Here is a 23,345-nt window from a genome sequence, read left to right as displayed (position 1 = left end):
GTTGTTTTTCGGTTGTGTCGGCTGGGATATTGACTGATGTACGCCGCCGACGAAAGACGCATGATGAAAGCCAAAAACTGTATCGTTCCATAGAGTTGCAGATATTTGCTTTTGGATATTGCAGTTATAGTTTGAGTGGCTTTTTAAAGGTGCGGCTTCATTGCGTTATCATTTTTATAACTCAAAAAATCTATGTCGAAATAAAGCGGAGTATGACGATGTAAATGTAGCACCACCTAATGGTTCACCGTAATGAAGAAAGTAAGGGATATTTATTGATTTCCCAAACTGTTGGACCTCACGACACCTGGAGGCTCGTACAATTTTAAACTTTTTTTTTAAGGACAGTTCGATGTTAACTCGATTTACCATTCGAAATTCTTTGGCATTGTCTTTTGAATGATGGGACAGGGTCTTATAGGTCACTGGACGTCCTCCAGACATGCTCGGTAAGCCCTCGGAATATACTCCCTAAGGAATGTGGACTTATCCTGGCGATTTTCTGAGTTTATATTGTAGACCTTCAGAACAAGACTTGGTGAGATTTTTAGAATCTTCTACCAACTGACTTTGGTTTGTCCTAGACACCCTCTCGAGGTGTTCGGTAGGTTCTGACCAGGGTTGTTAATCGTTAACGTCTGGATGTTCCCTGGAAGTGTTTTAGAGAGCCTCTGGAGGGTCTTCTAAATTTAATCTGGAGTACCTCACACCAGGGTGGCCACTCGATTTAGAAATTTCGTTCCGGATTTTCCCGGGTGCTCAACATATTTTTCCTGGTTTCATAGCTAAAAATAGTAAAAAATTAATACTGACATGGTTGATTTCAATAATAGTCGTCATTGTAAAATAACAAGTTCCAACATTTTATTTTATTAAAGTCCTAATTTTGAAATGTTGCTGGAAGTCTCAGCATTTTGGATTTTTTCTAAGTTACACGTATTTTTTTTTTTCAGAGGGGCACTATTGGACCGAATGTTACGAGATGTGAGATCTACGAAATAGCATTTCGTATTCTCGGACTAAAAAAATTACGAAGATTACATAAGAAAATTTTCAAGATTTTGAGACTTTTGAGGCCATTGATCTTTTCGAGATTACGGACTTCGAAAAATTTCAAATTTCAAATGAAGATCTCAGATTTAAAAATCCATGGACAACATTTCAGGATTCTGGCACTAGAGCGTTTTGATGAGAATGTCAAATCAGCTTTGAGGAGAATTGGAGAGGAATTTTCAAAAGTTCCAGATAAATTTCAAACAAAACTAAAGGTGAACTCCACGGTAGGTCTGAAGAGACTATGTTGGAGATTATGTGTGGAATTCCAGGGAATTTTAGGCTAGTTACTAGGGAACCCCTAAGAATTTTGTGGGAATTTCATGGAATTCTCGGGTTCTAATCAGGAAAATTTACAGGCAACTTTCAGTATGTTTCCAAAGAAATCCTGAGTAGCGTTCCAGGAGATTCCGAAGAAATTTACAATTAAATTCTAAGGACTGTTTCGATAAAAAATCAAGAGATTCGCTATTTGTATTTGAGTGTTTGAGAAGTATTTCAAGGGAACTCTGAGTGAAATTCGCATGAAAGCCTGAGGTGAAACCCAATAAAATCTTGGGAGAATAGTTTCTAAATTTTAAAGGGCATACCAAGATACATATACCTGATGAAAAATGAAAGAGGATTTTTAAGAAAATTATGAAGAGAAATTTCGAATAAATTTCAAGAGGTGTTTTGAGAAAAACAGTTATCTGAACAGAATTCCAAGTCTGTTATAGAGGATGTTTCTAGGGAATACCGGAGAGAATCAAAGGATCATTGTGGAAAGTCCTCTAAAATCATTTTGGAATGGTCCTAAAGTAATCCTTCGGCAGTTTATTGAAGATATTGAATCAAGATCCCAGAAATTCAAGAATCAGGATTAAGATTTTTCAAGAATCTGATACTTTGACAGAGAATAAATTTCAATATGAGGAACGGGCCCCACGTAGCGGGTTAGCATCCATGCCTCTCAACCTAAAGGTAACGAGTTAAAATCTCATCGCCAGCTAGTCACGAATAACCTAAAATGTATCAAAGTAGAGCAGCTGACGAATCGATTTTATTTTTCCCTCTTCAAATTCCATTAAACTTCGCACAATTGTTTGCTAGGGGTAATGAACCAAGTTTGTGCCGGAATTCTGCCATTTTGAACCACGCAGCACCATTGTGTACATTTCAGAAAAGTTAGCATTTAGCGCCGGCCACGCCCGAGTGCTGGCCAAGAAAGGACGTAATACCCGCTTTAATGAAAGCCGAGAACACCTCTACACTTCCACGAGAAATCACTGGGATGTTGGATAAAAGGGTTGAAATTGCAGTAGGATTCGTTTTGGATATGCTGAATTTATGTCCTAACGATTCAAGAGAAGCTTGGGTTTGAACCCTCGGCCTTATGCTCAGTAGGCAAAATCGGTCACCACTAGGCCTCCGAGCTCCTTATATCACAAAAAACCAATTACGACCAAGTTCTCGTTCAACTTGCTGTTACTAGATTTCGGTCCCGGCGGTGACCTCACCGGGGACGACAACAACTGTTATTGAGAAGGATTGGATATGGATTTCCACGTCTTTCCTAAAACTAATTCCAACCGAATTTCAATACGTTTTATCTCATGTTAAGAATAAATCTGATTTACACTAGAACTCTACTATGTGAAGAAGTGTGAGATTGAACCCATATTTTTTTGCTCAGTAAGCAAAATCGGTCGCAACTAGGCCACCGAGCTCCTTATATCACAAAACAAATACGTTCAAGTCCCTGTTCAACTTGCTGTTACTCGATTTTGGTCCCGGCGGCAACCTCACCGACGACGGCTTCGATTATATTTGTTAAGGCTCAACTACTGTCATAGAGCAAAACTCTACGATGCCGATGGTTTTATATGTTACAAGAAGCTGAAGATGGAAATTCAGCAAGAAAGCAGTCCTAGAACCTAAGCATTGATATTATGAAGTCTGACGTCTTCGGTGAAGTCTTTGGTCTATAAAAAGTCCATTTCGAATGTTGCAAATACTGGCTATCTAAACTTAATTGATATTCTAAAACTAAATCTCTCATTTTGAAAACAAAGACATCATCAAAGTTGTAGCCTATGTAATTTCAAGCAACCTTGTTGATGAAATATTATCTCTATCTCCCAACGTCCCCATTTTAGAGTATCCTTCGTAATTAAATTAGGGTGTACCTAAAAAACAGTTTCTCGGGAAAGAAATCTTGGAGAGACTTTTGAAGCTTCTTAAAACGCATGTTTTGTACAATTTTTTCGGTATATCTTTTTATAAAGAAGATGTACCCAAATATATTGAAAACATTAATATAGTCAAACTAATGTTATATGAGCTTAACAAAAACTTTTTTTTTCGTATAATGCAAGTTGTGCCCCTTCAAATTCTAACTTGTGATAAACATTTGAAAAGGGTGTATTTTATAAAGAAAATTGATAATGTCGTGTAACCTTTAAAGATATGGATTAACATTATGGGTAAAAATGTGCATTTTAACAAGTTTTAAAAGATTCAAAGCTGAAAAACTGAACCTTCAGCTACACCATAATCGAAGACAACAAATTAAGAAGACTGGCAACTCTTTCATTTTCTCATACGAACGCTATGAGACAGGTACATTCGCGTCATCTGCCGCTCAAAGGTAAAGGTATTTGCTCACTTTTCTATGCGTTGCTTCCACCTTCAGTCAAGCGCAGCGCCATTGTATCTGTCGCTTGGATTCTGGCAAATTTGCCAGTCTTCTTGCTTTGTTGTCTTCGCCATAATTCAATTCCGAGAAATTACACAGAACGTTAAGAGAAAGAAAAAATGCTACTTCAACAAAGTTGCTTGATATCAACTCAGCAACAAACCCTGCTCCTCAACTGCTTATTTTCAAAAACAAAAAAGTTAGCTATTGAATGGCATCAATCCAAGGACCACGCAGGGCTGGTAGTGTTGATGCGATATAATAATAGTGACTTTAGTGACTAAAATTGCGGAAATAGGGACCAAATAGTGACTAGTAAATACAAAATAAGTAACCATTTATATGGTAACTTAGAAATTCAAATACGATTTGAAATTGAAATTAACTTTAACTTAAAATCAAATTTAATTAATTCTTCTATTTTAATCCAATCTCACAACGGAATCTCCTATGAAGAGCATTTGAAGTGATTTGAATAATTTACTTTTGCTTACGTTATACATGATGACTAGCAAATAGTAATTCCCATTTTTTATGATCTTGAATTTAATTCTGCTTACGAAATCTTTAAAATTTTGATATATCTAGCTAGATAACTTTGATAATTCGCTAAGAACTTTTCACAGAATTTCTTCAGAATGATCTCAAGATTTTTTTTAGAATAATTCCCTTTCTTATAAACTTAGAGGCAAATAAGGAAATGCTTAACATCAAATATCAGAATTAAAGTGAAAATTTTATACGATAGATGAGGAGATGAAAGTAAAGAGTTGATAGTTCCGTTATGGTACGGCAGTGTGGAATTTGTATATAGAACGTAGAAAGCGAACAAAGGACAATTTTGAGGAAGGTACGAATCGGATAGAGCATCTCCTTTACCAAGCTCATCCGTTAATGATGGATGGTGAGGGGTGTTTCCCCTGCCACAATCTGCAAAAGGGATGATTATCGATTTGCTCATGTACCTATGATGTGCGGAAACAGTTCTATCGATTGTTTTACACTCAAGTCGCCATCTGATGTAAACAACTACCGATTCGTACCTTCCGCAAAATTGTCCTTTGCTCGCTTTCTACTTTGTACATACAATTTTTACAGTGCCGAGTTGATAGTTCCGTTATATATCAACTCTATAATTTAATCTCCTCATCTATCGTATAAAATCTCCACTTTAAGTCTGATATTTGACGTTAAGCGTCTCCGACTAAGTAAATCGTTAAATTCACGCATGAAGTAATAACACATAATTAGTTAAAGTAGATTATTTTCGATATTTTATTCATTCTTCTAGGAACTCCCTGAAGGCTCCTTCCATAAATTTAAATTTATTTGAATTCTACTTAGAATTTCCATTAACCTCAGTAATTCCATAAATTTCTGCTTATAATAATCTTGGGCTTCTCCCCTGCATTCAATTCGTATTCTCCTTAGTCTTCCCATAGTATTTCCTCAGAATTCTTAAAACAAAAACCCATCATAAACTTTGAAACTCTTCTCAGAATTCCTTTGAAATTGAACCCTCAAAATTCGATTCAATTGGAATTATTCTCAGAATTTATTTCGAACTCTTTAGAATTCTTGTGCAAGTATCTTCAGAAATCACCCCATAATTATTTAGAAAATCCACAGAGACCATCTTTGGATCTCACGGGATTTTCATGGAATTTTCATCAGAGCTCCCTTAAGCAAAATTTCAGAACTAGTTTGAATTCTTATTAGAACTGGACCTAGAATCCTCATCCAATCATCATAGAATTCTTCTCAGAGCCCTCGTTATAATGCACTCTCAATTGGAATTATTTCCAAAATTGTTTCGGAGCTGAATTTTGCGTCTCTAATAATTTAAACAATAATCAAAAGCGACGCTCGTAAAGGGTGATACGGTCAAAATTTGGTCAATATCAACTTGACGTATTTCTTTCAATTTTGCATTTAAAAAACCTGAACACTCCTCATTTTGAAGGTGTGTGTGTGTGTGTAGAATGTTGCTCCTATTTTGATTTTGGAATTCACTCTTCAGTTGTCAAAATGCCGTCCAAGCAAGAAGAGCAGCGTATCAAAATTTTGCTCGCGCATCGCGAAAATCCGAGCTACTCGACCGCAAAGTTGGCAAAATCGCTAAAAGTTGCCAAATCAACCGTTACAAATGTAATTAAAGTGTTTGGGGAACGTTTGTCGACAGCCAGGAAGTCTGGATCGGGGGGAAATCGAAAACCGGAAGCCGCTGATACGACAAAGAGAGTTGCCGGTAGTTTCAAGCGAAACCCTAACCTCTCTCTCCGAGATGCCGCAAATAAGCTGGGTGTATCGTCTACAACCGTGCATCGAGCCAAAAAACGAGCCGGACTATCGACTTACAAGAAGGTAGTGACTCCAAATCGCGATGATAAACAAAATACGACGGCCAAAGCGCGATCCCGGAGGCTGTACACGACAATGCTGACGAAGTTTGACTGCGTGGTAATGGACGACGAAACCTACGTCAAAGCCGACTACAAGCAGCTTCCGGGACAGGAGTTTTATACGGCAAAAGGAAGGGAGAGGTAGCAGATGTTTTCAAGCACATGAAACTGTCAAAGTTCGCAAAGAAATATCTGGTTTGGCAAGCCATCTGTACCTGTGGCTTGAAAAGCAGCATTTTCATAGCTTCCGGGACTGTCAACCAAGAAATTTACGTGAAAGAGTGTTTGAATAAACGTCTGCTGCCTTTCCTGAAGAAACACGGTTGTTCCGTACTGTTTTGGCCGGATTTGGCATCTTGCCATTACGGTAAAAAGGCCATGGAGTGGTACGCCGCCAACAACGTGCAGGTGGTTCCCAAGGACAAGAACCCTCCCAACACGCCAGAGCTCCGCCCAATTGAGGCAAACTGGCTTTCTGCGGCGAAGAAGGTGGACAAGGTGGCTGTACAAAATCTGATGGCAGGGGTCAAGCGTAAGGCCCGGCAATTCGGATTTGGAAAAGCGGAAGCCTAACTGAATATTTTTCCTGGATTTTATACTAATTGAACTTGAAAAAGAAATTTAATTTGATTTTTTAAATAAACGATTTCACCGATTTACACGCGTTTTCCCTTGACCAAATTTTGACCGTATCACCCTTTATGTGTTAGCTATATAGGTAAACCTGGCTTAAGATTTAAGCGGAGATGAAGAAATCGGTCGTCAGAGCACTTAAACTTACATGAGACTTTCGTAGTCTGTAGTTTGGTATTTTTCTCTGATATATCTTGGTGTCATCCCTAGAATCCTTTAAAATTATCTTAAAATTTACTTTGGATTTTTAAAATTATTAATCATTCTTGAAAGACTTTTGAAAATCTATCACTGACAGATACCTTTGGAAAGTTTTATTTTCCTGGAAACGAGGTAGTGGAAAAGATGGCTTCGGCAATGCCTTAACCTATTGTCGTCAGGGGGTAAACAAAGTCCTAGAGCACTCAAATTTGGCCAATAGTTTATTCTATTAGCGTCAGGGGGTAAACAACGTCCATGAGAGCTCAATTTTGGCATGTAGATACATTGTGTTTCGGAGCATCTATTGGCCAAATTTGAGCGCTCTAGGACTTTTTTCACCCCCTGACGACAATATGTTAAGATATTGCCGAAACCGACATTTTCCTATTTTTTTAATGAAGAACTCAAACACTAATTATTTCTTTTCTCCGATGTTTCAGTGCTGACAACGCTGTCCAGCGACAAAAACATCGCCTGCATCTGTATGGTTGCAGGCGGTGCTGTTAATGTTCATATCATTCGATTGAAGATGAACCAATACAACCATTCAATCAATTCTGTGAAAACGAATTCTCACATGACCATAATTTGAAGGGCCCCTTTCTCATTCGAAGCTCATCGTCACTGTCAATTGAGTCACTCACTATCATTTGATATACGACAGTGGAGTTTCTCAAATGAGGATGATCCATGCTTTCTTCAAATGACTAAGCAACTGATATCAGCCATGCCATGGAGGTTCCCTTTGATAGCGGATAGCTGCTTTTCTCATGTTCATCAAAAATGTTCAATTGATTTTAAGAAATTACAACACTGGTTGCAGGGCTGCCAATAGCGGACAAATTATAATTTTGGGCTGAAAATTTTCGAAAATAAAGCTGAAATATTGCTTAATAACATACTGAGAACCCAAAGTGATTGCAGTTATTCTAATGTTGAATTCTCGAACTAGGACTTTTTTTTAATGACATAAGATACATTTCAACTTTGCGAGATTTATGACTTCAAATATTAATTTAAAGATTTTTTTTTTGCTCATTAATTTATTTGATAAGGCTTTTACGAATTAACTTTACAGAGCCGAGGATTCTTGTTCACTATACAAAACATCTTAAAAGTATAATCAAAAGGTACAACACAATAAACACTTTATCTTACGCTATCCAAAAAGCCTCCTCCATCAGAACTGGAGCTGCTTCCAGAGGTTTCATTGTATGGACGCAAAACGTGGTCAACACTCACACACTCATCACGAAACGGTTGCTTTCCAAAGTCGACGACGCATCGACCGAAAGAACTGCTGATGAAGAACAATGAGCAGGACCACACAATGGTTGCTGCCGAGAAAACAGACGATCGCGTGGCACACATCGAGAGTGGCCTGCTTTTGTCGACAGCCGAGTGAACACTGATTTAAAGATTTTTAAAGATATCAGATTAAAAAAAAATCATGGCTTCTGGCTTAGGACAACATTTTAGGATTATGGCATTTCAAGGCATTGGCTAGAGAATTAAGATGAGAATACCAAATGAGTGGAGGAGAATTGTAGAGGAAATCTAGGGATATTGTAAAGGATTTCTGACAGATTTTCAATGGAATTGAACACGAAATCTGCATTGAAAACAAAACATAACACATACATTTTTAGAACTTTTTAAGTTGTCAAGATCGTAACAAATTGTCAAATTATGCTCCATAATTTAGATAATTTTCTCTAAATTAATTTTAAATATTCTTAAAAGTCTCAGAATTTTGCAATGCCTCTAAGTTACTTGTCTATTATTGGATGGACACTAGAGGCAGAATTGATAGATTGATCTTGGATTTTTTTTTGAAAACAATGAGATTTACGATCATTTGAAAACTTGGACTGAAATTCTATTGAAAGATTGCATGACAAAATTTTAAGATTATACCAGGCTGGACCAGTTTTTCACATTCTTGAACTTGTGCGAGATTTTTAACTTAAAATAAAGGGTGTCCCTCGTCAAATTGCATCATAGAAAAAAAACGCTGTAGAAAATTACCCATTGGGTATATTCTCTTGAAAATTTGGGTAGAAGTAGTTTAGAGTGTATTGTTAACACTGTATTTTTATCGCTGACAGTTTTTCGAAAGTTGAAAAAAATGACGTCACCCGAAAAGCAACGTCGCGAATTGATTTTGGGCAAGCACCTGGAAAATCCTCAACTCTCTCATCGGGACATCGGAAAACAACTCGCAATCGTGCAGTCAACGGTGAGTCGTGTGATTAAACGTTACTACGAAACTCTGAGAATCGAACGGAAGGAGAAATGCGGTCAGAATGGATGTTCTATTAGTGATCAGAATCACAAGCGTGTCGTGAAAGCGTTTAACCGGAATCCCAATGCTTCGGTCAGGCATGTGGCCAAAAAGTTGAATCTGTCCAAGCCAAGGACCGGGAGGGACTGCATACATCGTGACGAACGGCAAAATACGGTGGGAAAGTCACGGGCCCGGATACTGTACACCCAAATGCTGACGAAGCCTCATTGTCTCATCATGAATGATGAGACTTACGTCAAGGCGGACTTCCGGCAGCTTCCGGGGCTACTGTTCTTCACTGCCCAGCATAAGTTTGATGTTCCGGAGGAAGTAAGGAAGCAGAAACTTTCAAAGTTTGCCAAGAAATACATTATTTGGCCAGCGATCTGCTCATGTGGCAAACGGAGTGCGCCGTTCAAGACTACCGGGGGGATCTACCTCAAGGAGTGTCTACAGAAGCGTCGGCTACCTCTGTTGAAGCAACACGAGGTCCCTACGCTCTTCTGGCCGGATCTAGCTTCGTGCCACTATTCAAATGTTGTCCTGGAGTGGTACGAAGCCAACGGGGTCAATTTCGTACCCAAGGACATGAACCATCCCAACGCACCGGAACCAAGGACCATCGAAAAATACTGAGCTATTATGAAGCAGGCACTACGGAAGCATCCCATCCCAGGTCAAATCTGAGGAAGACATGAAGAAAAAGTGGGTTTCCGTACAGAAGAAGCTGCAGCCAGATAACAGAAGCTAATGAGTGGAGTTAAGCGTAAGGTGCGAGCGAACGGTTATGTTATTGAAGTTGAATGAAATAAATATGCCAAAAGCTGTCTGAGAGTTTGAAAAGGATCGGTCAACTAGGTAATTTTCTACAGTGTTTTTCCGTAATGCAATTTTATGTGGGACACCCTTTATTGCGTATTTAACCCTTTAGAAGGCAGTGGCAACTATATTGCCACCAACAATCTGTATTTTTTTCTCCACACAAACAATCCCGTTGCAGTTTTTTTTTCTCCGTGCATTGGCTACTTCTGATATCTGGCAACACTTCTATTTTTTTTTTTTGAGCCGGAACAAGTGGAAACTGAGTATTTGGGAGTCATTTTTGTGTAAACAAATACGGAAATACGAATATCAGCTAAAACTCATTACAAATCCCACAAGTTGGTAAGTTTTTCAATAGAAATATACTGTTTTGGAACTCCTTTCTTAGACCATGTACTTTTTTCAAACATTGATCTGTAGTTCATGCCAAATGTTACAGTTTTCTACAATGAAAAATGCTCGCAATACTGTTACATGCTATTTTACGTTTCAGCTAAAAGAGTCGGATGACGAGGTTGAAAGAGAGCTGGCGAAAATTTGTGGACTACCTGATAATCCCGATGTGTCCGATGATGAACTGGAAGCTGATCCGGAACTCTCTACCTTGAGCAAGCTAGATACATCTCTGATCGATATTCTCGCAGGAAGTGATGATTCAGATGATGCTGCTAAGGGCAGTGGGACTGAACGGCACACATCCATTGATGAACCACAACCGTGTTCTTCGGGTTATCACAACCGTAAGCATTTAAAAGCGATTCCTCACCCACGCACGATTACCCGCATTGAAAACAGTTGCAAGTGTCTAATCATCTATTCGGGTCATTGTGCTAACCTTATATGATATTGTTGGATCATATCTGATATCGTTTATATATGTTACCGATTTATTAGGAAAGCCAACTACTCAAGCATTATCCGAAACATCAGCTTCAGATGAATCGGATGACGATCAATCAAGCGAAGATTTTTCCCAAGTGGACCAATCAGACGATGATGAAGTTGACTGGAAAAAAAGGCGATTGGTCCCAGGATCCCAATACAGCCAATTTTGATAATGTTCGTTTGCAAGTCTTGAATGCAGTCCCGGGAAATGCAAGACCTGTAGCCTATTTCGCACAGTTTTTCGACGATGACATTTTGAAACTTATAGTTACCCAAACTAACATCTACGCAGACCAACAGCAAAGTCGACACTGGGAACCGGTATCTGAAGCAGTGGCGTCGCGTAACCTCACTTTTTACCTGTTCAACCACTTTGAAAACGTTATTTAGAGCCATATTTAAATTCAAATTGGCCTCAAAATGCATAGGGTCTTCTAGTTTCACTAATTTGTATCGATTCAAAGCAATATATTTTTGTTTGTTTACGCTTTGCGAGTTGTTGAACAGGTAGATTGAGGTTAGGGCGACGCCACTGATCTGAAGCAGAAATCAAAGCTTTTCTAGGGATTACCATTATGATGGGTCTCAAGCCTCTTGCAAGTGTTGATTTGTACTGGTCAAGTGATTCATTTTTCCGTACGGACGAAATTGCGGACGAGAGATTCAAAAAAAATCTTAGAGAATTTGCATCTGAATGATAATCGTATTCGGAATTCAGATCATTTTGACAAACTGTACAAGATTCGTCCACTTCTTGATTTACTGAACACTGCATGCCAGAGAGCAGTACAGTCCACATCATCGCAATCGATTGATGAATCGATGATTCTGTTCAAAGGGCGATCGACATTGAAACAATATATGCCACTAAAACCTATCAAGAGAGGCTATAAGGTGTGGACAAGAGCCGACAGTGAGACTGGTTACGTATTTGAGTTTGATATTTATCAAACGCGATGACAAGTCTCCTACTATAGGCCTAGGGGCCAATGTAGTCAAGAATCTAACGCAGAAACTAATTGATGAAGGATTTCAAGGTCATGTGACCTTTGATAGTTTCTTCGCCTCATACGGTATATTACAATACTTATATGATCACGGAATTTATGCAACGGCTACAGTGAACAGTAATAGATCGGACCTACCTGTACTACTTAAAAAAGTACAAAAGAAAGCCCTAATAAAAATAACCATAAAAGAGAGCTTAACGACGTGTTGGGAGTATCATCCAAACCATTTGTGAGATAGTTTACCCATCCGGAATACAGTTCATTTATGGTATTTGTTTATTAGGGAGTCCCAACCGAAAAGGTGAAAGCGTTTCCTGAGAGGGGAGTACAAGTGGCGTTTGAAGAAAAACGTTGCTTTTGTAGTGTGGCAAGATTCCAAAATGGTAACAATGTTGACTACAGCATTCCATCCTAAAACCGCGACATCTACGTGTGAAAGGAAGCAACATGATGGTACCAGAAAAACCATCGTATGTCCGAAAGCGGTTCAGGAATACACAAAGCGGATGGGCGGAGTTGATCGGTTTGATCAAAAGAGAAGCACGTATGGGGTCGGTAGAAGAAGCCAGAGGTGGTGGCTGCGGATTTTCAATTTCTGCATTGTTTTGGCTATTACGAATGCATACTTGTTGCATGCATCTAACAACCATGTGCGAAATCACGTGACTCAGCTGCAGTTCAGGTTGAAGTTATCACGAGACCTTGTTGGTAACTATATTTCGAAGCAAACCAAGATATTCTACAAAGAAGCCTACAATGTCTTCAAACTATCAAAAAGAAGGAGTACCAGATAATCTACGCTTTTCAGATGTTGGAAGTCATAAACTGGAACAGTTGGCTACCTATCGTCGCTGTCGCCTATGTAGTGCAAAGGCTAAAAATAAGAGATCCAAAATTCAATGTTCCAAGTGTAAGGTACCACTTTGCGCAACACCTTGCTTTGATTTGTTTCACGTAAAACTTAATTGAAATTGATCTATGTCTATCTTACAATTCGTTCCAAAAATAAAGTGCACCTGCAGGGTAGTGGCAAACATATTGCCACCAAGGTTTTTGGACTTCAAAGGCAGTGGCAACTATATTGCCACTAATTTTTTCAAGTTTCCTTGCTTGGTTTCCACGGCCTTATAAAGGGTTAAATCTTAAGATCTCAGATTTAAAAAAAAAAACATTTCTCATGAACTTGATTATGACACTATGAATCCTTGTCTAGAGAATTATGAAACGAAAGCCAAATAGTTTTGAGGATAGTTGTAGGAGAAATCTAGGGATAATTCTAAAGGAACTCTGGGGAGAATTCCAATAGAGTTTTGATTGAAAATTTCAAGGTATTTTTTTAGAAGTATCTTATGAAAATTGTAAGGAGAAGTAAAGATGAGGTTTAAGATGGTTCTTAAGAGACTATTACGGGGATTATGATTGTAATTTCAGGGAACTCTAAAGTAAATCGAGAGGAATTTCTGGGTGCATTCTAAGGGAATTCGGAGTCTCTTTCTTTCAAAGTGAATTAACCTTACGGGAAACTTAACTCATATGGTAACAATCCTGAATATACGTCTACTGGTTGTCTGCGTCAACAAATCCCTTAAGTCCCTTAAATCCCTTCAATAAATTAATCCGAAAAAAATGTTGATGAGAGCGCCAAAGGGTTCTTCACACCTGGGCAGCTGATTTACGACGTAACTGCAAACACTACAAAGTAACTCTAAAGACAACCTACCAGTCACGAAGAGCTCAAAGTACCTAAATCTCGACGGACGTACATGAAACGAACTCGAAAGGAAAACCGGTGGTGGTGATCTAGGAAGGAATCAACCGAGAAAAAAGGGCAATTACCGCTGGCCCGCATTAAGTCATTGAATGTCACGATGATGGTGTTTTGTTTTCGTTTCTTCGGGCTTGCGAACCGATGCGAATCAGCTTTTCGCGCTACATAATTTTTCCTTTTACAGCAGCAGCAATGGCAACGGAGATCTCCGCTGCAGAAGAAGTTAAGGAAATGGAATTGGAAGAGAGCACCGCGCGAGGAGAAAAACAAGCGAATCGTGGAGGATAGATCGGCTGAGCTCGACTGTTCGGTCGGTTTGGGATGGTACCGTTATGTTCTATGACGCTGGTTGTGTAGGTGCATTTTACATCGGAAGAAAAGCAATGCGGGGGAACGTGTTGCTTTCTTCGCTTGGCTGATGGAAATTTGTATACCTGCATAGGCCCACAGCAATAAAAGCTCAGGGCAGAAATCAAGAGAAGCTGCATACATTAGAATGTGAACGATATTTTTTTCTTTTCTTTTAGTAGGGCGATGTGCATTGGACTGTGTCGTCTGTCTTCCAGCCAGAGACACGAGGAGGACTCACGGAAAAAGAAACACCACACCTTGTTACGACGAGAAATGATAAACCGAAAGGCCGCCGTCGCTGAGTTTGTACTTCGGCCACACCTTTACAGATATCGGGCGCTGGGTTCGTTTGGTTTCTTTTTATAGTTCCCTCGTGGAACGTGAAGGTGTAGGAAACACGTAGGAAATTGATACTATTATTATGATTATTTTCCTCCTACACCTTCACCTTCACCTCCAAACAAAAGCGAAGGCAAATGGGGTCATCACTGAACAGTGTGTGTCGATAAAGTTAGTCCGTGGGGCTCTGTTCACAATAAAATTAGTTTGTCAGAGAGGTTCACGTGGAAGTACATACTCCATTATACAGTTAATCGTGAGCAAACCGGTTCTTCAAATTGTATTTGACGTTAAATGAATGTGGAAAGAATTGTGCCTTTAGACGAGCGCTTCATGGCATAGGAATTGAAATCTTTGTCCGGGTTGTACCTAGCCTCTATCAGTGCTCAGCCCAAGTGCTCTTGAGGTCTAGATAAGATGCAAGGTGTACTGTTATCGAAATAGGTGGCCTTTTTTTTCCCTCGGAGCTAGATTATGACTTACGATAACAAACACCACTTCGCGGTACCTAGCCTTAGGCAAACATGGAAACTCTAATGATATCGATAAAAAGCTTTAGATAAGCGATATCTCAATCGATGTGTCACTTTCAGTTTCGACCATTTAGTCAGCGATGCATTCGATTTGAACGACGGGGAAGCTTGTCATGAATGTACCGTCTACTTTATTTCGGTTGGCGATTGATGACTCATTGCCATTGCTCATTGCATAGATCACGTAGCTACTACCCAAACAAAGTGAGCAGTAATGATTAATTGTTTATTTTTAGTAGACAGCGAACCGAACTAGACGATAGTAAACTTTCAGATTGTTGAACGAATTGCATTTTATGCTATTTTCCACAGAACTATATTTCACTATTTGAAACAAGAAGAGTGGGATTTGATAACTCCCTGTTGTACTCGAAAGTTGTAGCAGCTGAATTTCCACTTAATTATAATTATCTAATTATTGTACGACATACATTTAAATTACGGATCCAACCGAATGCGAATAAGCGATCACTAGGTCAAATGGGTCATTACTAAGACAGCATTGACGCATTGTTCCAAGAAAAATCAAGAACATGAGATTGTTATCGATGGGGCCAATCCTAGAGCCATTTCCTAAGATTCTCTTAGAAGTTTTATTGATTCTGCCAAGATTTCATTGCTCATGCACTTCTCATACTCTCAGCGCTAGCTGGCGTTGCTAGGTCGCTGCTCTTCTCTCCATTTACGCTGCAGCTCCGACATAATCTTCGTGACTGCTCTGATGACGGCATTCCAAGTGCCCTCCTCTCGACATATTTCATCGACGACATTCTCCACATTAAGGGCGGGCATCTCCCTTCGCACTGCCTCGAACCTTGGACAGTCGAAGACCACATGCTCCGGCGTTTCATCGTCGTTGTGCTACGTTAGGTGGAAGTTGGCTTCTCCGTGTTTTCTGTTCACCCAGGTCGAAAGAATCGGTATCAGTCTGTGTATCCATCTACCGTTCTCCGTCGTGTTCCACTCCCCGACCAGAACGTTATAACAAAATTATATCATGATTATATCAACTTCTGTTATACATAATAACCGCTGATATAATCTTGTTTTAAGAGCTCTGTGGTTAAATGAGGAATAAAAAATCATCATGGTATTTGACATAAAATTGTTACATAATTTGTTCGAATAAAAATTAAAACAACCTTTTAACTAAGTTTGTTAGCATTAGTAGCACGAAAAATTAAACGGTTTGTTTTATTTTAATTTTTGTTTTGTTTTAGCCTTAAGCCGGTTGTAGAATTTAAATTTATTTAAGGGCTACGGAAAAGTTTTTCACATGGAATTGGGTTAATAGGGTTAATGTCCCTATTGTCAGCCTAAGTGTCCCTAATATTGGGCCCATGAATAAATTTCGATGGTAAGCATTTTTTGATAATGATAAACTAAAAATCAAACATATTCATTTGTATTGTCCAGATGATGCATTTTTCTACGAAAAATTTTAGAACGGGAGATTTATATTAAATCCATAGACCAAAGTTAGTGCTTTTTCTCCTATTTTTACAGCATTCTCTTCTCAGATCAGTAGTCTTCTGATTGGGATGCTAAGAATTAAATAAATTATTACATTCAACTCTCTTTTACTCGATCTCTCCTTAACTTGATTCTCCCTAACTCGATGGAAATCCAGGGGCCTCATTTCGCAAGTCGAATCAAACTACCTAGCCCAAAGCGACTAGGCTACTATATATTGATTCCGTAATACCTGAAAATATTACGGTGGTGATTAAGAATGCACAACTAGCATAATAAAATTGGTATTGTCACTGCAAGACGCTTCTGATCAAAAGGCTGCGCAATAATAGTGTGAATCAATGATATATTCGCTCATACACGGAATCCAAAAACATAAATTAACAGTTCAGTTGCGTTCTATGAATTTTGGCGTGCACCTTTTGAAATAAATATTTTGCAATTTGTGAAAAACAATATGTTTTTGATGATATACAAATAACAATGATCAATGGAAAATTGCAACACTAACCGTCGAACATTAGCAATCAAAACAAACCTCAAATATATCTTTAATTTGCAATGGTGTGGGAGACAGACCTCAACGCATAACCAAACAAAATGTGCAACTAACACTGTATTAGAATTCAAATAGTGCATATGCAATGAATGAATCGCTTTCATCTTATTTAAGTTTTGTTACATATACTTAAATTAATTACTTTCATAGAGCTAAGTTTAATGCTTATGCTACTTTATAATCAGAAAAAATAAAATTTATTTTTAGGGAGTGCAATGTAAACGGCAATATTTGAGAATTATAACAAACTTTGTTACAAATATATTTAGCCGTTTACGTCAGTGCAGAAAGAGTGCAGAAAGTGAGAGGTGTTGGGAACACACGATTTATTTTTAACTCAGTTGCCGGCGCCAGCGAACTAAGAAGGCTCTGCCTGGCATACACAAAAGGTTAGCTTGCATCTATTCCTTCGATAACAGTAGATATAGACTAGATGGTAAAGGCACCAGATTTTCCTCTAGCCAAGATTGTTAAACGTCTGGGTTCGAATCCCTGTGGCAGCTATATAGACGCTTTTTGTGTTTGTGATGCAGGCTAAAAGGAAAGAGAGTGAGGGGTGCTGTGTTGGGGTGGGGTGGGTTGGGTTGATTTTTTAAATATTTTAGCAACAATCTAAAAATAGAAAACACTCAAAAAATATGTTACCCAAAACCGTGTTATAAAGTCCAGTTCATACCTTTTTAATTTTTACCCTAATGGGTTATTTTGCAACAAGGTGTGTTAAAAATATGATATAATCCTAACAATAGTTTTTATATTCTTGATAGTATGTGGAAGATTTCTTGTTATATTTTTTGTTATTTTAACTACAAACGGTACATGTTTTATAACAGACCACGTTACGAATAATTTTATATCTCAGTAACACTGTGTGTATTATGTCTGATACTTCCTTCTGGTCGGGTCCTGTTGCCACTTAGCCAACGACTCCGCTCTCATAACTTTCCATTTTTGTCCGGCTTCTTTCCGCCTGTAGCACTCGCTGTTCTCCGCCAGCGTGATGCCGATAACGCATACTGCTTCCGACGAGATGGTTCTGTACGCACTCACGGCTCGCATGGCCATGAACCGAACCGTACTGCTCAGTTTCCTTTGGTTCAACTTCGTTTCCAGCGCTGTAACTCAGGCTGGACCTCCATACCTCAGTATCGACGACGACACACTGGTCAGAAGACGCCTCTTGCTACGGCTGGGACCAGCGTTGTTCGGCATGATTCATGCTATCGCGTTGATGGCCTTCGAAGCCTTCTCACAGGCGGTGTTCGACGTGGCTGTTGAAGTTTAGCCGGCCATCGATGATCACTCACAGGTATTTCAACACACGCTTCGAGGCTATGGCGTGCTCCCCGACGGTGATTTCTATCCGCTGTACCGCTTTACAGTTACTGATCAATAGCACTTCCGTTTTGTGGTGGGCTATCTGCAACTTCGCTCCTTGCATCCAGTTACCAATCATGTCGATCGCCTCGGTTGACAACACTTCCACCTCTTCCAGCGTCTCTCCTGTTACCGTCAAGACGACATCGTCCGCAAAGCCAACGATCTCAACTCCTCTGGGCAGCTTCAGCATTAGCACGCCGTTCCAAAGCGTTGGACCAAGGATGGAGCCTTGTTGAACTCTCGCTGTTATCCTAATCGATCTCTATTCCATGTTTGTCTCGTAGATCACAACCCGGTTCTGGAAATAACTACTCAGGATCCTGTACAGGTAGTCAGGGACCCTCATTCTATGCAGCGCTTCGGCGATGGCCTCCCAGCTGGGGCTGTTGAACGCATTCTTGACGTCGATCGTTATCACGGCACAATATCGATCTCCCTACATGCCCCTATCCACACGGAGTGCTTCAACGAAAAGATCCTTGTCGAAGGCCTTCATCTTCCAGTTCCGGTCGCAAGTTCTCGTTCTCCGTACCAGTCTTGTAAGCGGTCACGGTAGTCGACACATTTTCTGTGATAATCGACTGCCTTTGCCTCCGACACTTGCAAAACAAGCTATCATAGTACAGTACCAAACTCAAATGTCATTTGACAGGCTTTGTCATACGACACTGTCGCCGAAGACCGTCACGAATGTATGTATTTTAGTTTCTCTCATTATAAGAGCTGCTGATGTTGTGCTTGTGTGAATTCTGAAAAAATCAAGCTATGATGTCCTAGGAATAACATTTCTGGTCAGAAATGGTTTAATTTACACCAAACTGAGGAATTAGAACAAAATCACTCATATCATATGATAGTTATTTGAACATTTTCTTTTTGCTCGAATGTTATTCTACCGGTTGTGTTGTGTGAGAGAGACGACGGTAGAGCATGAGAGTACGAATAAAAACAGACTGTCGCGCATGACAACGAAGCGAGTGTCGTAAAAAACGTCAACAGTTTCAACCTCTGCTCCGTACTGCCACAGTATTCCTTTGGCCGATGTCATGTCGGATCGCCTGATGATTACTTCGCACACTCTTCAATTCATGTTTGCCACCAGTGACGGACTGCAGAAAGTTACACGGCGAATGAGAACGACCCAAATTTGAGTTTAGTTCACTCATGATCGCCAAAAGTGCAGGAACTCAGCGATGAGTACAATTTGTCTCATGGTTTCCTGTGGAAAACCTAAAAAATCTGCCGGAAAATGTGGAAATTGACGAAAATTTTATTCAGTATCGGAGTAGTACCAATAGACTGAGTGAATCCAATCTTTACTTTTCTCAAATTCGGGAATTTTTCCCTGGAAAATCCTGGAAAAACTTGGGAAAACATGAGGCAAATTTATTCATCGCTGAGTTCCTGCACTTTTGGCGATTATGAGTGAACTAAACTCAAATTTGGGTCGCTCTCATTCTCCGTGTTCGTCGATAATGGATTGATGTCTTCACTGGATAGCATAACTTCAAGCTTTGTCAGAGCTTCCAGCAGACTGTGTCCTCTTGCATTGGAACATTTGCTTTGCCACTCCACTGCCCAAGCATTGAAGTTTCCTCCGACGACTACCAGTCTTCGTTCGATCAGCACTTCAGTAAGTCCATCCAGCATCTCATGGAACTGCTCCATCGTCCATCTCGGGGGTGCGTAACAACTACATATGAAGATTCCGATCACGATACCTTCGTATGAGCTCGCAACCACTTCTTGAATGGGGTATCTGCCCTTAACTTGTATAGCAACCATCCCAGCTCTATTCGCCACCCAGTTGTGTGTGTGTGTGTGTGTGTGTTTTATTCATTATTATAGTAAGGTTTAGGAAAGCTTCTAAAGCCTGTAAATAAACTTTTAAAAACACTCAAACATAATTCTAATACTCCGTGTTACTCATGAATGCCTGCAAATAGCAACATGCTGTCTTCTCCAAAATGTAGGCTGTTACGAGTTTTAAAAGTCATATACTAGGAAGAACTAGGCATAAGGTGTCTTGCTAGAACTAAGAAGGACTCTCAAACTCGTTAAGTATTGTAATCCATCGGCCTTTGTAGTCCCCTGAACACATCTCCAACGTCTTCAGGACCCTCGAATAGTTCTGGACCTGAAATCAACAGTCCCAAAATGTTTTAGCGTAATACGAACTGTACAGCCATGAGCGTCCATAAAACAAAATTTATTTGCTTACTAGTAATTGTAGGCATTTTCTAGCAAAGAACAATGTAAGCATCAGCTCCTACGAACTCAGAGTAATATAGCCATATGCTCCCTCCAAACCTAGGTCAACTTCCAAACCTAGCGAGCAGCAATTTTCTGCGAACAGCACTGCATCAACAACTAGACTTGAGGTTGACAGCAAAACAAAAGCACAGCACCCGACCGTCACCACTTTCATTAATTCCCAAGAAATTACGACGACCCAAAATATACGCCGCTGCCGTTCTTAAGTTGAGGTGAGACCGGGTAAGACCTTCGCGGGCAAGCACAAACGACGCCCTCTCGTGCCGTGTGTGAGTAGTTTAGCTTTGCCTTTCTCGCACGTATAATTATTTCACATAACATTTTTTTTTTGTTTATCGCTACCAAGATGGACGTGGTTGGTGTGCTACACAGCAGCAGGAAGGACGCCCTCATTCCTCACTCCCATTCGAGAAAAAAATCTTCTAATGCCATTTAAAAGCAATTTGCTGTATGAACTACTTCGGCCCATTTCTTCTCCCGCCGCGAGACGACGCAACGAAACGGATGAATAAAACATTTTTCGAAAGAATTCACTCACTAGCCCCATTTAAGAAACACGCGAGATAACCATCTCGATCCGAGGAAAACAATGTCCGAAAGTTGATTAGATGTGTTGTAGTAGTTGGTAGCCACTTACCCTCCGGAATGCAAATAGTTCCTTCTGCAGCTTCTGCCGCTCGGCCGAAGGTTGTTGGCCTTTTCCTCGTATAAATTTCAACATTGTTGCTGCTGTGGATGCTTCTGGTCCAGTGTTCTTCTACTCTAAGTTCTCTACTCTTCTCTTCTTCTCACTCTCGCCACGTGCACATACAAACAGAAAATTCCACTACTCTCCTTCTTTTTTTTCCACAAAAACTCTTCTTCTAAATTGCGCGATCTTCTCTGCGGTCGGTCAGAAGGCAACCGGTAGATTGATGCTGCGTGATGAACCAAGATTTATCTGTTTCTGTACTTTTCCTCTTGGAGGTTTCTACACTGGTTTCACTGCGCCGATAGAAGCCGCGGAGATCACTGTTGGACCATTGCTATCTCGCCTATTACGCCGGACTACTCCGGAAGGGTGTTAGCCTTCGATCTTCAATTACCTATACGCTCCACTCAGTAAGAAAACCCGTCCAACGTTCTTCACCGGATTGGTTGTGGTCGATTCGACTGATTTCGGCACTGTGGCGGTGGTAGTGCTGATGGTTCCAGTAGTGGGGCAGTTGATGATGCTTCGGGATGGATTTCGTTGTCATGGAATCGAACAACGAACGACAGCGGCGGAAGATGGCAGGGGAACGGTCCAGTTCATAGATTTCGTTCGATCCAGGGTTCGTTCCTGAAAAAATAGCAGCAAATGAACACGGAATCAGTATGGGGTGAATGATTACTACTTACACACCAGTGTACAGCTACTGTACAATCTAGTAAACTGATCGATCAATGCCCCTCTTGGACGGAGAAAAATGCGGTGAGGAATGGAACGAGAAGTTTACACCCAAAACAAATTTGTTAGGTTTCATTGCATTTTTCGATGCGCAGCAAATAAATTTACGGTGGACAAAGCATTTAAAGTAGACATATGAAAATTACATGATGATAAATTAATCCTGGTGAAGCTTAATTTTAGTATGTGCGGTTGTCTTACCAGCAGTCATTACGTGTATCGAACACTAAAAAACCTCCCGGAGTTATTTTCTAATGAAAATGACTCATAACAAAAACTCCGATACCGAACCCTCGTACACACTGTGACACCACAGGAAAACATAATAAAGCAACACAGAGATAATAGGCTCTGTAGAGAGAGAAAAAAAGACAACACAAATTCGAGCCGAACCCATCGTCGCTGCCTTAGAACAACATCAACAAGCCCCGCAGGACAGTATCCGGTGAAATTATATATGCACCAAGTGGCACCGAAAAGAAACAGTACGCCACAACGATCGACTGGCAGGGAAACTCACCGAGCATAAATCCAACTTGTTTCTATCTATATAAATGCAAACATGTTCCGCTCTCTCTGTCACTATGCAGTATCATCTTCCTTTCCTTTGGTTAAAACCTAAGACAAGACAGGACATCTGGATGCTTTCCATTCTTCTACGCAGGTTCTGCAATATTATCCGTGGTACATAAATACAAACAATCCCTAATCAAAATTGTATGGTTAATTTGCTTAACGACGTGTTCTGGGTATCATCCAAACCATTTGTGGAATGGTTCGATGATTTGGGTTATCGTTCGTTTATGGTTATTTTTTATTAGGGATTCTGACTTAAACTTAAACTTGAAGATGGACCAATCAACCAGCAACTTCAAACCTATCAAGTAGACATTGCAGAATTACACTGAAAACGAATCTTACTCAGAGAGTGAGTCACTTTTACTCATTCGTATGGAGACATTATTTCTAAAATCGTACGTCACTCATTGTGGTAAGCTCCAACCGGTATTATCTTCGGATTAAATCCCGATCAAGAATGTCCGGCTGCTTTGATGTCGACATCAGATTTAATCAACACGACTCTACACACTTAATCTAGCTCTGTAAAATCTTCAACAGCCGATTACCTCGGCATTTACTTTTGCTGATATCTGTTTTTTAGCTGATATCTCAGCAAACTGTTATTTGTTAGCTGAGTCTTGGCAATTGCTTTACTGAATCTCAGCAAACTAAATTGCAGAACTGCTCGGCTGTTGTAATTTTAGTGTG

General features: G+C 39.9%; 1 protein-coding gene across 2 annotated transcripts in view; it reads right to left on the bottom strand.

Moving 5' to 3' along the window:
• The window catches only part of l(2)gl (LLGL domain-containing protein l(2)gl), a 74,888-nt gene that overhangs the window by 25,316 nt on the left and 26,227 nt on the right, over positions 1 to 23,345 (bottom strand). For both annotated transcript variants that reach the window (XM_065218198.1, XM_065218199.1), the window contains exon 3: positions 21,285 to 21,968. In XM_065218198.1, the coding sequence (XP_065074270.1) occupies positions 21,285 to 21,368 (84 nt within the window). In that variant the 5' untranslated portion in view covers positions 21,369 to 21,968. The remainder of the gene's footprint in view (positions 1 to 21,284; positions 21,969 to 23,345) is intronic.

Source organism: Ochlerotatus camptorhynchus, unplaced genomic scaffold (assembly GCF_037179485.1).
Source record: "Ochlerotatus camptorhynchus isolate MF236.1 unplaced genomic scaffold, CSIRO-AGI_Acam_v1.1 ptg000084l, whole genome shotgun sequence".
Taxonomy (NCBI): domain Eukaryota; kingdom Metazoa; phylum Arthropoda; class Insecta; order Diptera; family Culicidae; genus Ochlerotatus; species Ochlerotatus camptorhynchus.
The sequence above is the reverse complement of the archived record's forward strand: the minus strand, read 5'-3'. Positions and strand labels throughout refer to the sequence as shown.